This window comes from Pelodiscus sinensis, chromosome 1, assembly GCF_052426305.1.
Source record: "Pelodiscus sinensis isolate ZL-2025 chromosome 1, ASM5242630v1, whole genome shotgun sequence".
NCBI classification, from domain to species: Eukaryota; Metazoa; Chordata; order Testudines; family Trionychidae; genus Pelodiscus; species Pelodiscus sinensis.
In genome coordinates, this window is record NC_143052.1 from 47,034,562 (window position 1) to 47,050,973 (window position 16,412).

General features: G+C 40.5%; 1 protein-coding gene across 1 annotated transcript in view; it reads right to left on the minus strand.

Moving 5' to 3' along the window:
* The window catches only part of CFTR (CF transmembrane conductance regulator), a 143,957-nt gene extending 128,006 nt beyond the window's left edge, over positions 1 to 15,951 (minus strand). The window contains exons 1-2 of the mRNA XM_075929158.2: positions 15,773 to 15,951; positions 276 to 386 (exon numbers count right to left, since the gene is read on the minus strand). Of these exons, the coding sequence (XP_075785273.2) occupies positions 276 to 386; positions 15,773 to 15,825 (164 nt within the window). The 5' untranslated portion in view covers positions 15,826 to 15,951. The remainder of the gene's footprint in view (positions 1 to 275; positions 387 to 15,772) is intronic.
* Between the last annotated feature and the right edge of the window lie 461 nt (positions 15,952 to 16,412).

Sequence of the window (16,412 nt, forward strand, 5' to 3'; positions counted from 1 at the left end):
AGAGGGGTGTGAACTGACACTGAAGTTGTCAGCTTAGTGACAGACACAAAGTGACTCATTTTTTGGAAGCAACTACATAGCTGCAAAACTTTCTGAGCTGAATCAGATCCCATTTAGTCTGAAAACTGACAGATCTTAAAAGCATCTGAATACTCTACTAGATTAATTAAGTGAACTAAGATAATACCTCCACCATTTCTATCTCACTCCTACAGACTAAGTTGTTGCCTTATGGATCATGAACTAATGCTATCAAAAAACATATTTTATCATACCTTTCCAAATTTTCAGAAAGATTATCCGCAGAATCTGCAGAAGGGATTTGATATATGTCAGATAGTTCCAGTCGTTGTTTGTAACCCTTCTTCAGAATTGGTTTTGTCCATCTAAGCAGAAAGAGAATCAGTTTCCAAAGTTAATTCTGGAGTTGGTTTAGCTCTTAAAGCAGTCTACCATCAAACACGTTATATAGAAACCATGAAACTACAAGAATGATGTAGCTATTGAAAACATCTGGTACATGTATTACATTAATAAATAGTTTCAGTGTTCTTAGATTTGGATCATGATCCCACAGGCTTTTATATACATAATCTCATTATAATTAGTAGAAATTAATTGAGTATAAGATTGGGCCCTTTGAAGTAGATTTCCAATCATTTGAGATCTCCATTGTCATGAATATTAAGTCACAAAATAATGTTACACTATAGACAGAAGTTGTATATTAATATAAGAAAGGAAATTGTAAATTACAACATTAATTGCATGCACATCAGCTTGCATTGCATGTTACACAAAACCTTTAGAAGTTCTCAGTATAATGGGTGTGCTGAGTAGGGTTGCCAGATGGTTGAAACAAAAATACCGAACACTCCTCCCTCCCCCCACAAAAAAAAACAACACTGGGAAAAAATTCTGTTGAAGGGGGAAAAAAAACCAGGGGGGAGACCAAAGTCGTTGAACAAAAAAAAAAAAAAAGGACTCCAAGGACTTACTAAGCCAAAAAAAAATTTTTTTTTAAATAAAACAGCATTAAAACAGCATGTCCCCTTTAAGTGCAGGGATAGGAACAGGGACCGGTTGAGCACTAAGACCCAGGGGGGAGCATTGCTTCCCCTAGGGCTTTTGCCCGGCAACCATTTTGTACCAGCAGCCTTGCAGAATCAGGTAAGCATGGGGGCTGGGGTCATTTTGGGGGCCAGGAGCGGTTGGGGAGGCCAGGTGCTGAGTGTTTGTAGATTCTCCCTCCTGGCTGGGGAAAATTCAAAAAATACAGGACATCTCAGGTGTCCGGTATTCTCTGAATTTTTTTTTACCGGACGGTGGCGAAAATATCGGACTGTCCAGGTAAATACCGGACACCTGGCAACCCTAGCTGAGGATATTTTTCATACCTAACAACTTTATAATGACAAAAATAAATTGAATACAGAACTTAAAGAGCATATTGTTAGTGCCTTGGACAGGTTTAACACTAACTGAACAGTATTATTAATGGATATTGCAATGCCAGATATCCAGGCTGTCAGGGTGTAACTTTGGGTTACAGTTTTCAGACATTATCAACTTGAGAATCATTTGGGAACTCATTTTACTCTTTTGATGTCAGTTACAACATTTCCATTGACTTCAAACAGAGAAACAGGAGGCCCTTAAATTGCTGATCCATGTAGGGTTGCCAGATGGTTTCAACAAAAATACCGGACGCACTTGACATTACATCACAATCTACATTACATCTTATTTAGAACGTACTGGACATTTATATTTTCTCAATTTATTTCCCAAACAAAAAGCTCAAATACTGGACTGTCCAGTTCAAAACTGGGCACCTGGCAACCCTAGATCCATAGGGGAAATTCTCTATAAACCCTGGTCTGATCTATTCAGCATGTTCTGTAACACTCTTTATGTGTGTTACAGAACATGCTGCTTGCAATTTATTCCCAAGAAATACTGTTCATAAGTTTACATTATCATGTTAATAAGGTCACCTAAAGACAAGTAAAACAAAATTAACAAATGAATTTAAGATTTACTGAAAGTGATGGTATACTTTACAGTTAACCAAGGCTGCATGCAAAATATACTTGACTATCATTGTTAACTATGATACATTTTCTCTAAAAATAATTGCATAGCAAATGCACAAAGGAACAAATTGTGCATGATCACTGTGTGTGTATATAAATGTATGTTGCATGTCTTAGCAATGATAAAAGTTGTGATCAAACATAGAATTTCAAAATAGCTGCCATCTAAGAGCAAAAGATCTTCATGATTTATTGTCAAGAAAAGATGGTCTATAAGGGCCAAACAAAACTTCAGGTGGAAAAAAAGAAATATTTAAAGTGGTCACTTAGAGTTGCTTATTGGAGGCGAGTGTCAGTGAAGGTTTAACTGTGTGTTTGTATACAAGTATATTATATTATTATATTAAAAGGACCAGATTCTCTGCTACACTAAAACCCCATTACACTGGCAGCATAAGGGGGCTCTAAAGTGAATGTGTTATACAGAACAGTGTATAAAGGTTTCAGCATAAATGAGTCACTTATAATGCATGTGTGTATCTGACTATGAAAATGCATCTGTATACACAATCTAATCAATTTAGAAGGTAATAAATCATATGAAACATAAATAAATAATCCTAGTTATTCAGTAGACAAAGCACTTGGTGAAATTAAATATTTCCCAAGTGGATATCTACATCTAGCTTAAACACCGTACAGAGAATGTGCTTTCTCTAATAAAAGGATTGTCTTTCATTGCTGCAACCACAAAAATGTACAGTTCCAAATAAATTGTTTGGTCTCAGCTCAGTCTTTAACGGCAGTTTACATGAAAAGGCAGATTCTATTTATACATCACAGTAAAGCTAACTGTCAAACTAAAGAACCATAGGTAAAAACATATATGGTCATGAACTTTTTTTTACTGGATTAGGGATCGACGACTTCAAAAACTGATTTCTAATTCATTTTAATACCCTCTGTATTTAAAATAAACTATAATTTTGTTAGCTGAAGAGCATGAGTCGTCATTGCAAATGATGAGTTAGATCATGAACATGATGGTAGAAAGGAAGAATGGCTGTTGATATTATACATGGCTTATACAAACACTGCTAATCCCTTGTTATTCTGAAACAAAAACACTTACAAATTTGTTTCATAAAAGAAACTGCTGTACACTCAGAAAATCTGGCAATCATAAATGACTGCAAGTGAGGCTCCATTAAATAGCTATTGTAGCTAATGAAAGAAGCTGAGAGCACTCCTAAGAGATCCTTTAATGCCAAAAGTACTGTACCAAAGCTCCATGCTTCAGACTGATTTGGATGAGTACTCTGTGGTTAAGCCCTCGTACAATAGGCTTGTAAACTGTAATAAGCAACCCCTACCTATCTTGAGACTACAGGAGAAATGATTTATAGTTTCATACCCCACATATACTGGGAAAACAATCTCCACTGCATTGTTTCTTTTCACACATTTTCCTTTATTTGTATGTTTGATTAGAATCTACTTGGGCAGTTTGCCACAGACTGAAGAAACAAAATTGACTGTAGTCAGAGTAAGCAGAGTGATGGTTATAGAAAAGTAGCATGATATAACACCGACTGACCGTACTCATGAAAATGTAGCTTGAGCTGTTGATCAACTACAGTTCTCTCTCATCCTTTACCTGTGTATTTCACTCACCCACATTATCTTGTAAGTTCCTAGGACCTTTCTTAAAGACCAGTTTGATTCAATCCTGTGGGAACTGGAGGAATCTCCACCCATTGGAGCAGCTGAATCCAAGATAGATTCAGCCTATGGGCAGGCCAACAGTGCTACCATCACCTTCATCCAGAGTGCCTCTCTGAATAGCAGACAAAATTGTACAGAACGCTGGTGGTGGAAGCAGCACAAGATAATTCTGGGCCTGGTCATCACTTAAACTTTAGGTCAACTTAGTTACATCATTCAGGGATGTGAAAAACCCTGTGTAGCTATGCCACCTGGAGTAGACAAAGATTCTGTCAGTCTAGCTACCATTGCAAAGGGATTGAAAAGCCACAGGCTTTTTTGACACTACAGGGTTATGCCATATTACCTACAGCTCTGTAGCTATGCCAGGATAGTCCCTATATTGCAGCACCCCATGGTTTCACTGCGTCTCCTTGAAGCTCTGGCTTTGCCCCTTCCCTACCACCTCTGTCCAATTTGTGGGCTGCATCAACTAAATGCAAGCCACTGAGCATCATGGTGTTAACAGACAGCTTGCAATGATGCTTATCCCTCCATATGGGCTTTGAAAAATGCCTTGGTTTTTGCTGTCATTAAATGAATCCTGCTTGTCTGTGTTTTATAAAGCACCACACATATCAATAAATAACCCACAATATTAATAACTGGGAGGGAGGGACAGATTGGACAATGCACTTTGACTTTGTTGCTCCGCTCTGGTAATGCTAAGTGGCTATAAACCTAACTTAGCTAGCCAGTTAAGATGGTTTTAAAAATGATTTGCAATACCAAAGCAGCATGATGAAGCCAGATCTTTTTGGTGAAACAGTCCTTAATTTGTGACATACCAACTTTAATTCTTAATCTCTGGTTCTCATTTCTGTTGTGAGAAATAATTTTTGTAACAAAGAAAACAAAGGAGGAAGGGAAACAGATTGGTATTAAAGCATTATATTAGAAATGCCACCGGATTATTGGCTGGCATTTAATGAACTCTTTCACAGAGAAACCTGTAGTGCTGTCAGAGTCTTGCAACTTCCTAGGGATGTTATTATGGGGACACATACATGAAACCCAGCAGGAGACAAATTTCAAGAGTGAACTGTAGATAAGAAAAAAAAGAAGGAAAACAAGTTCCACCTCTTCTGTTCACAGCCTGGTAACAAAATACACACCATAAGGATACAAGATACAAGGATACTATGTACATGGCATTTTGTTTTAAGTTTTCTTTTGTTTGTTTTCTAACTAACCTTTTTCTTTTAATATTCTCTTCCTTTAGCACTCTACAATACAACTCTTATTGGAATTGTTTGCTCTTCTAGTTTGCTTAACCTTAGCTCACATGGAGAAAATTCAAACCTATTAGATGAACTTCTCTGCCCTGGTAGAGAGTACTACCTTGTCTCTATTCTCTGATGTCCTCTCACAAGGCCAAATCCTGACCCAGCTTAAAGCTGCTTCCTACCATTCAGAGTTGGTTTAACCAGAAATGTGGGTTTCCCCCCAGTATACAGGAATCCTTGGCATGGACAAACCACATCTGGCCCTATCCCTCCGTCAGCCCTGATGTAGACATGCAGGGATAGAAGCAGGCTCGACCAAAGAACTACTGGGCTCTAGACAAAATGTGGCAACTCAGCTGCAGCCCCTGCTGCAAGATGTACAGAGGAGCTGCCCAGAAAGAGTAGAGGTGGAGGAATTCTGGCTTATGCTGGCACCATTTCAAAAGGTGCTATGTACAATACTCCCACACATCAGCTCTATTGACTGGTGCAAAGGAGATCCAGGCTTCCCCCTCATCCCTTTTACATAACTGGCAAAAGGCAACTCTTGTAAACACTCAGCTGGAAGCTGACTGCACAGCTGAGATGACCTAATCAACACACAGTTCTGAGCTCATACCACATTCCAGCAATAGACCAGAGTGCATGGACAGGTTGGACTGACCCAAAGCAGGGAAGGGAGTGCACAGGCCTGGAGCAGAGAGTCTGTGTCTACATGAGAGAGGGTTTTTTTGGAGAGGGAAGGGGGGAGGCAGCAATGTGTGCTGTAACAGGATTAAGAGAATCCCCTACCTAAGGGTATGTCTACACTACCCCGCTAGTTCGAACTAGCGGGGTAATGTAGGCATACCGCACTTGCAAATGAAGCCCGGGATTTGAATTTCCCGGGCTTCATTTGCATAAGCGGGGAGCCGCCATTTTTAAAACCCCGCTGGTTCAAACCCCGTGCAGCGCGGCTACAAGGGGCACAAACTAGGTAGTTCGAACTAGGCTTCCTAGTTCGAACTACCGTTACTCCTCGTGAAATGTTCCTAGTTCGAACCAGGAGGGTAGTGTAGACATACCCTCACTAACATTGATGCAGGGCTACTCCTGGCTTTCCTAGGGCTAAATAAAAGTGTTGTTCTATTGTTAAGTGTGATGCTTATTCCAGGAGTTAATGCTGATGTCCCTGGGAAGAAATATTGAAGTTCATGAAGAGGCCAATGGTTGAGTCCTAGGATTCTTTCCCCAGCCCTGAGAATTCCCCCTCCTGACATATAAAAAACTTTCTGCTTGAATCAAGATGGCTGGTAGAGGGAAATGTGAATCTCATGCCCATGTTACACCTGTGATGACAGCTTCATTCCAGGTGTGAAATTTAACCCTCAGGGGATGGCATGGAGGCTGCGTCTAGATTGGCATGATTTTCCGGAAATGCTTTTAACGGAAAAGTTTTCCGTTAAAAGCATTTTCTGAACAGAGGGTCTAGATTGGCATGGACGCTTTTCCGCAAAAGCACTTTTTGCGGAAAAGCGTCCGTGCCAATCTAGACGTGCTTTTCCGCAAAAAAGCCCCAATCGCCATTTTCGCGATCGGGGCTTTTTTGTGGAAAACAAATCTGAGCTGTCTACACTGGCCCTTTTGCGCAAAAGCTTTGCTCAAAAGGACTTTTGCCTGAATGGGAGCAGAATAGTATTTCCACAAGAAGCACTGATTTCTTACAGTAGGAAGTCAGTCCTTTTGCGGAATTTCAAGTGGCCAGTGTAGACAGCTGGCAAGTTTTTCTGGAAAAGCAGCTGATTTTCTGGAAAAAATGGCCAGTCTAGACACAGCCGGAGTGTCTAGCCAGATGTGAACACTTTTAATGCATAGCTGGAGATCCATAGGAGCAAATCTGATGGATTCAGTGTATCCACAGTAAAACAATTTTTCATCAGACAGCACCTCCACTTCCTGGAAATGCACAGGGCAGTCTCTGATACCCCAATTGCACGGATTGCAGTTGTCTTGTTTTTTCTCATTCCCCTTTCTGTGATCTTTACCACCACAGTGAGACCAAGATCCAGGCTACATCTACGCTGCAGGCTTCTTGCACAAGAATGGCCATTCTTGCACAAAAACTTGTGAAGCATCTACACTGCATGCAAGTTCTTGCACAAGTAAATTTACAGTACAGCATCAGAACAGAGGGCTTCTTGCACAAGAGTTATTCCTCTCCCCACGAGGAATAAGCCCTCTTGCACAAGAGCTCTTGCGCAAGAAGGCAGTGTGGACAGGCAACAGGAGTTTCTTGCGCAAGAAATCCCTATGGCTAAAGTGGCCATCAGAGCTTTCTTGCGCAAGAACACTCTTGCACAAAAGCACATCTCTTGTGCAAAAGCACGTGGCAGTGTGGACACGCAGTTGTGCAAGACCTTTAAAACAGTTCTTGAGCAAGAAGCCTGCAGTGTAGACATCGCTCCGGTGTATTACTCTGCCTGATTCAAACCTCTAATATTGTTCTCCACTTATCATAATTGCAATACATTCTAGATTAAATAAAGCATTAGGATAGAAATTGCTTATACAACATTACATTTATTTTTTATGGCTGAAATATACTTTGCAGTTTGAGAGGAATGATTAAACTATAATGGATAAATATGCTGAACATTATGTTTATTGCTTTAATGAATAGGAGGTAAATGTGGATTTTATTAATCTATATTCATTTTTCTTTGCGGGTCACCAAAAGTGAAGAATTAAATTTCTCGCTTAATGAACATTTGTGTTTGCTGTCAAGTATTATTTAACATGGAAAACATTTAGCTGCAATATCATTGACTATGCCACTAACTGTGAATAGCACTGTTTGTAGAATAATCAATGTTCTGTTGAAACTGCAGGGTTCCCAATAGCTAATCTTAATTAGAATAACTAAATGGAAAATCTTGGACAAGATTTACATGTTAATTACCACTTTCAAAAAGTTACATTTATTCTGGCTATTGTCGTGGATATGCCACTGAGAAATATGATTTAGAAGTAGCTTTTGGGATCCTGCCTTTTTAGCAGAATTTTGGTATTTCATTGCATAGAACTTCTTACAGCTAGTAAGATGGCCAATATTACTGTAGATTTTTTAGGTATTATAACTATAAAGCCTAGTCTCTATGTGAAAACTAAAACAAGGTACATTCGAAGTCCAAAGCTACACTTTTGGGTTATGTCTACATTATAGAGGTTTTTTTGGAAAAACACCCATTTTTCCGAAAAAACTTCACTTACATCCACACTGCAATCACATTCTTTTGGGAGATGGGGAGGGAAATCGAAAGAACAGAGGGGTTTGACATTGGTAAACCTCTTTCTACAAGGAAGAAGGCTTTTTCCAAAAGAGCTCTTTCAGAAAAAGGCGTGTGTGGAAGGAGAGGAGGGAGTTCTTTTGAAAGTAAAGGAAAGAGGAAAAAGCACAGGTGCCCTGGTGGCCACTCTGTCCATAGTAATCACAACTTAAATGTGAGATAGTGTCCATTCAGCGTGGATGCTATCTTTTGAAAAAGCAGATCACTTTTTTGATGTGCTTTGGCAGAGTAGACGCTCTCTTTCGGACGAAGTTTTTTCAGAAGATCTCTTCCTGAAAAGCTTCTTCTGAAAGAAGTCTATAGTCTAGACATAGCCTTGATGTACTATGTAAGGGTAAAATATATTAAATGCATTAAAGACTTTCATTATTTGATCTGGGTAGACAAATGTGAAGCATGTCTCAAGCAACAGAAATACATCTATTGAACTTCCAGTTATAGAGTGGATCTATAAAAGAACACGTCAGATATTTGTAAACAGGGCTAGTAATAACATTTAGTTGCTAAAGCACCTAGCAATGGAAAAGTTGGCCCAGGAGAAGATTCCTGTGTTTTTAGATAATAACCAATTCAGAGTCTATGATTTGACTTCACTTCACTCTGTCCTTACACTAGGAAATATGACTTGTACCCCTATATCTCTGTCCTTTCAAAAAAATAAAATACTTGTTTCAATATTAAATATATTTTAAAATATGTAAAGACAATGTTAGTAGTAAAATTTCTTTAAATCTAAAACCAGGGCTGGCCCACAACATTTTCGCACCTGAGGCAGGGAGCTCAAATGATGCCCCCATTCCCCTTTCCTTGGGCCAAAACATTGAAAGGTCTCAATTCTGCCTTCTTCCTGTTCTACTCCTCTCATGGCACTCCACCATTTCTGTGCATCTAGAGCAGAGAGAATACATATGCATCAGCAGCAGACATAATTTTCTACTCTCTGGATATGTCTAGACTACATGCCTCTGCCGACAGAGGCATGTAAATTAGGCACTGACCTAGTCAATGAAGCGGGGATTTAAATATACCCCACTTCATTAGAATAAAAATGGCCGCCGCGTTGCACCAGCTCAGCTGTTTGTCGGCACAAAGCGACAGTCAAGATGGGGATCGATCAGCAAGGAAAGCCTTTGCTGACTGATCCTGTAAACCTCGTTGCATGAGGTATAAGGGAATGGCACAAGGTGGCGGCCATTTTTATTCTAATGAAGCAGGGGAGATTTAAATCCCCGCTTCAAATCCCCGCTTCATTGACTATGTCGGTATGTCTAATTTACATGCCTCTGTCAGCGGAGGCATGTAGTCTAGACATACTCTTTGGGTCCTAGTGGTGCCCCCCCCCCCTTCTGGCACTTGAAGGGCCACCTCAGTTCATCTAATGGTAAGGCCAGCCTTGTCTAAAACTCGTTTTACAGAAATCTGTTACATTCTGCATAGATCAGATGAACAATAGCATGTTGTGTAGGTCAGTAAGGGCCAAATCCTGTTTATATTTTTCACATAAATTATCTCAGTGCCCTCTGTAGGAGACCTGTGGTGATGAAGGTGAGCAAGATTTGACCCTGAATCTTTTATCCATTTGGGACTCAAATCATGATGATCAGATCTACAGTAATGGTCTTTATAGTGGCAGACTAAAATATCTGCTCAGCTTCTAAGCACTTAAGAGGATCTGAACAACTAAGTGGTGAAACCTACAGCTATGTAAATTGACAATCATAATTAGTGTGCAATTAGTCTGCAATTGCACACTTGCAAATACAGTCACTTGTTTAGTCACAAGTTTGTTTATTATAGCCTGGCCATCACATGTCTTGGCAGAGACCTCAAAATATCCATTCTTTCAAATATCTCCCAGCAAGAACATTTTGCCACTAAAACCACAAGTTTCCCTGAGTTTGACATACTCATTGTCCATCTACACCTTTATGGGTACATTACGTACCAAGGTCCAGTAGTTTTCACTTGCTATTCAAAAAGCTGTGGAATAAAAGCATTTCACCAGAGAGAACTTTTCCACACCTATAGTTTATTCCAGCATCACTAACTTATGTGTAAACAGAATTAAATATCTTATTGAACAATTGACAGGGGGTTAAATGGAGTTAATGAAGAAAAACTTGTGGGTAAGCAAGATATCTCAAGCAAGAGAACTTACTGTTATATTTTCCCTTCACTCATATCAAACGTTTGGGTATTCAACTGAGGGAGAATTCCTATATGTGTCTTTTGTATTCAACGTAATTGTAATAGCTTGTTTCAGGTACATTCTGAAACTGAATTAGCTTTCCCACATATCAGAGGGGTAGCTGTGTTAGTCTGAATTTGCAAAAGCGGTGAGGAGTCCTGTGGCACATAGGACTTCCTTTCCCACATAGGAAGCATGATTTGGTGGTTGAAATACTGGACTGAATCTCAGGATATCTGGATTCATTTTCTGTTCTGCACAGACTTCCTTTGTATGATGTTGGGCAAATCTCTTAATCACTCTGTGCCTCAGTTACCCATCTGTAAAATGAGAATAATAATATTTCCTTTGTCCCATCACTTGCCTGTGTGGTTTTTACACTGAAAGCTCTTCAAGGTGGAAATTCTCAGGACATGTTTACACATTGCCTAGCACAAGAGGTCCTTAATCTTCATTAGAGCTTCCAGAGGCTACTATAATACAAATAAGGTAGCTTTCTATTATTATTCATTTTAAAAAGCTTCAAGAATTCAACTTCTTTGCCCTCCTTTCTATTAAAATATAAAAAATGTAAACAGTATGAATAAATTCTTAAATATTTCAGATATTTATTTTGGTTTAAATGTACATACCCATTACAAGTTTTTGTCCTATCACATAGCCAAGAGCCTTTGGACAGCTTTTAGAAAACTCAGACACGTGTTGATTTGGGCAATTGTTTTGATAGGTGAAATGGCCACATAGGAAGAGGTTCTACTTGATGCCGTGGTGCAATTAGGATTTTTGGCTGTTAAGTGAAAGACTGGTGATACAGACTTACCCAGGGATGGATTTTAAACATATCAGCAGAGGGAAAATTGCACTGGGCTTGAATGACAGGATTTTGAATATGGAGATCAGAGTCCTAGTCCATGTTATACAACAGATATCCTCTTCCACAGTGGAGACATCTCTTGGGCCCAAGCTTTCAAAAGTGGACTCAAATTTTGAATGCTCATTCTCAAAACCTTAGGAGACAATTTTCAAAGATTCTCATCACCCACAGCTGCAACAGACTTGAATCAGATTTGTGAGTGATCAGCACCTTTGAAAGTGAGGCCTTACATACCAAAAGTTGGACACCAAAAAAAGAAAATGTTTTTAAAAAATAGTGGCCTCTTCTGCAAATGTGGGCATTAATCTCTGTGCATCATTTACCTCAGCTACAAAACAATTAGTTGTTATATTTAAATAAAATATTTTCCAATCCTATAGGGATATGATGACTAACTAAAGTACTTTGAAGGCCTTGGTGCTGTCAGTAGGCAAAAGGAGCACTTGCTTAACTCCACAAGGACTGCTTAGCGTGTGAAGACGATGGAAATACTTTGCCTAAGGCTACATGTACATTGAAAATGTATGTGTAATTGTCGTGTGAGTAAGACTGCTCATGCAAGCTTCGATCTAACTGATAGTGCAGTCTGGTCAACTCAGCAGACACCCATTTGTGATCCAGGGTACATACTTGGGTTGCTAGTCTGTTCCAGGTTCCATGATGACACATATTCATCGCTGCTGTTACCCATGCTATCTAAATTAAAGCTGGAATGGGTATTCCTATCTGCACTACAATTACACCTTAACTTGTGGAGTAGACATATCCTAAGTCTTTCCTGGATCAGGGTCTATTTTCTGAGTCAAGATTCATAGAGCCCAACGTCAGAAGGGACCGGTGACAATCATCTAGTCCAACCTCCTGTAGAACACCAGCTATACAGAGCTTCCCCAAAATAATTCCTAGGGTATATCTTTTAGAAAAACATCCAGCCTGGATTTAAAAGTTGTCAGTGCTGGTGAATTCACCACCACCCTTGGTAAGTTGTTCAAATGGTTAATTACTCTGAATTTTAAAAATGTACATCTTATTTCCAGTCTGAGTTTGTCTACATAAGAAGTTTCCAAAACATAGAATAATGTCTTGTCAATTCTGGAGCTATAGCAAAGACAGAAGTAGCATAATTACAACTTGTGTAAATGTTTTCCTAGTAAAAGTTATTACTTACCTTGTTTATTTTTCATGTCTTCAGTATGAAAAAAATGTAATATTCTAAACCAAAAGCTACTTATTTATTCATAGTTGTAAATGGTTCCAAAAATATCTAATTTTTAAATTATGAACTTTTATAGTCTATACTGACCAAGCCTCTCTTGCTCTCTCTTTTTGCCACCCTGGATCACTTTCTCGAATATTCATAGAAAAAAATGGGTATTCCCTTATTAAGAGTCCATATGTGACTGATTCTTTATCAAACTTGTTATTGTCTGAACTTTGGTTTAAGGTAGAGATTGGACACATTTTAAAAAATGTACAAATACAGCATTGAAATGTATCTGTCTTAACTTCATTAGTTACAAACTAAGATCCAAATTCCTTACTCAGCTATGTTCACATATCTCCCAAGCAGGACACATGCATCTAAGCAAAGAATCTGGCCACAGGTTTGCAAAAAGTAATATATTACTTAACATTTCATATGCTGTCGTCAGATAGCTGAGAACCACTATGATGAATGATATGTTTATCACTGAGACTCCCCTGGTGGATAGTATCTTATCTGCAAGTTTCACCACAGTTATTTCAAATGGTCGTACAGTGACCTTCAGTCTACTACATTACATCGAGATTGGCATTTTACAAATACAAAGCCAAGAAAGAAGCAGAACGCAGTACAAACTGTGAAAGTGAAAATGTCTTAAACTACATGAAGACAGATTATAGGACAATGTTAAATAATTGTTGTTTGAAGGAAAAGTAACTTTCTTCCATTTCATTTTATAAACAAAGGAAGTATTGACTTCTTGATTTTATTTCAGCTGCACTGTTCATGCTACACTAGAATAATAAAAGCATCAAACCTGGTACATGGGATAGCATAAAAGGCACATGCTTAACCTTAAGTATATTCTTAAGTGCTTTCTAAATGAGAATGCTTTCTAGAACAGGGTTTGCTCTTGTTATGCAGATACAATTACACACCAAAATGAAATTCTATCATTTTAGAAAAAACACAGCAAAATCCAATATTTAACCACAAATTTATGGGATGAACCAGTTTATTGAATCTACAAGTGTTTACCTAATGCTATACAAGAGTATTGTTCTGGTTTTGTAAAGTTCATCACACATAGTATTTCTTAAATTCTTTTCACTTCCTATAACTAGATAATTTCACTTGTTGCTGTATGTCAGCTTGCTTTCTAGCAACTACAATAACATATTTCCCCCCAGAAATTTATCCTGACCCTATGAGATAGATACTCTGTTTGGGTAACTGAATAGCAAAGGCATGTATTTTCAAATAAACCAATATACTTTCATAGTTTAAAAATGTTAGCTTTTGAACAAATTTAATAAATAAAAACTATGTATTCTGGCACCCTTCTAAAAGAAGAGTTTTGATGCAACTCTTAATATTCACCATTTTTACATCTAACTAGTGTTAGCCTATTGATGTATCAAATAAAACATTCCAAAAGCACTGAATCGTAAAAGGGATGATATATGTTGAGAAGGAACAAAGAAATCATTTGTAATATAAATGTCCTAGACAACAAATAAACAAAAACTTTGTAGTACACAGAAATTTATTAGTTTACCAGTTTCATTCACTGTGAAAGTATGCCCGTATTTACATTTTTTTGTGTTTATTGCAAAGAAAGTTTATTTTCAGTGGGTTGACTTTTCTTCTACCACACCAATTAGCATTATAAAATGGTTTACATATTGGTGACAAGGAGAGAAACATTGAGTATATTTCAGCATGCTTTTTTTTTAATTGCAGAGTAATAAATGTTATATTAGTTGCATTTATTTCAGTTTCACAACAGGCCCAATCCAAAGCCCACTGAAGTCAATAGAAAGATGCTCCTTCAGTTCAATGGACTTTGGATAACTCAAGATACTTAAGCAGATGCTTCACACTGACCATGTGTTTAAGTCCTAGTTCAGACCAGGGAACTTTTGCCTAAAGAAGGGATCAGAGATCATTTTTTTTCTTGGAGTATATTTTTTGAGGCTTAAGCATCAGAGATTCTAAGATACTTACTCTGTGATATGTCCCAGAAATAACTAAGATGAAAACAAACTAGAGGTTGGACTAACCTCCCAAAAATATTTTAAAAGAGGCAAAGTTATCCTGAAATCTAGCCATTTTTAAAAAGTGAGTCTGAGGGGTCACACTTGCCAGAAGCAAAATGCAGGACTATGTAGCACTTTAAAGACTAACAAGATGGTTTATTAGATGATGAGCTTTCGCGGGCCAGACCCACGTGGGTCTGGCCCACGAAAGCACATCATCTAATAAACCATCTTGTTAGTCTTTAAAGTGCTGCATAGTCCTGCATTTTGCTTCAGCTACACCAGACTAACACGGCTACATTTCTATTACACTTGCCAGAGTCCTCCTGCCATTCATAAGCACAGTTTACTATTTTATAAACTGATTTTCTTACCCCTATTGATGCCTATAGGAAGCAATAAGGAAAACTTTGTAGCTGCGTGAAACCGGGTGCACCCAGTAGGCTGTCAGAGGTACAAAGTTGGGGAAATATGGAGGACGATTTTTGTCTTTCTAATCTTGCTCCCGTATGATCTCAAGTGTTACTTGTCACAGCTCCTGGTAAGGGATTCTCAGATGTGTGATTTGTAGGTGTGTACTGCGTGTGGTGATGGTGGTGGAGGAAGGGGACGAAAGAGAACACGCAAAAAGAAGAGAAAAGGGGCCACGGACTTTCAATCCATCAGGACTCGTCTGACCGAGATCTGTGTCTAGGGAGTTGACCCTAAAATCACTTTCAAGAAAAGTGCTGGCGAAGCAAATTCCCTCCGGAGTTCTCACACCTTGCAGAGAAATGCACAGCCGCCTGCCGCGGTTTACCCAGGGCTGCTCAGATAGCCCGCTCTGAATTCACTCCCCCAGGGAGCATCGATGGCACGAGCTGAAGCGGTGTCAGCCCCTAGTGTTCAGAACACAGGCACGACGTGCCCGGGAAGACCACGGAGCGCGGCGCCGGCGGCAACAACCTGGGCAGCGCGAGGCGAAGGGGAGCAACCCCAGCACGACTCCGGCCAGGCGCGCGGCGGCCGCAGCCCGGGGGCTGAGGATGCAGGATCCGAGGGACCCCGCCGAGCCGCATCTCGCGCGCTGCCGCCCGCCGCAGGGCCCGACCCCCGCGCCCGGCCCCGGCTCTTACCTGAAGAAAAGTTTGGAGAAGACGTTGGCCTTCTCCAGGGGGGAGCGCTGCATGGTGCCCGGGGCCGCGCAGGGAGCTGCAGCGGCGGCTACTTGCGAACCTCTCCCGCGCCCGCCCCGCTCCTGCGGCTCCCCCACCTTATGCACCCTGCCCGCGCTGATGTCATTGGCTCCCTCCTTCCCCTGCCCCTCTCCCCGCCTCTGCTGTGTCCACGGGCCCGGCCCCCGCACCCCGCCTGGCCTCGCCCCTCCGGCCCCAAAGGAATCCTCCTCCCAGTCCCGCCCGCCGCCGCCAGGTGCGCGCTCCGGGACCCCAGCCCCGAGTTCCCCCGAGGAGCCCCGCGCTCCAGCGGCTGCCTTGCGGCATGAGGGGGCTGGCCGCGGAGCCTGGTGACGCCCTCGGACTTACTCGCCCCACACTTGTGCATCGGGGCTGTGTGAAACCGTGAGGCTCCAGAGCCCCTTGGGGTCAGGTCTCCCCCGGATAATCCCCCCCACCCCTCGCAGTTTTCTGGGATCACTCCGAACCGCCCCCCCCCCCCCGCTCCTGGGCTCCAAACGGACCTTTCCTTCCTCCTAGGAAAGCCCCTTCCCCTGCCCAGGTCACCTCTGCGCTTTCTGGGTTGTGCCCAGGGTCTTAT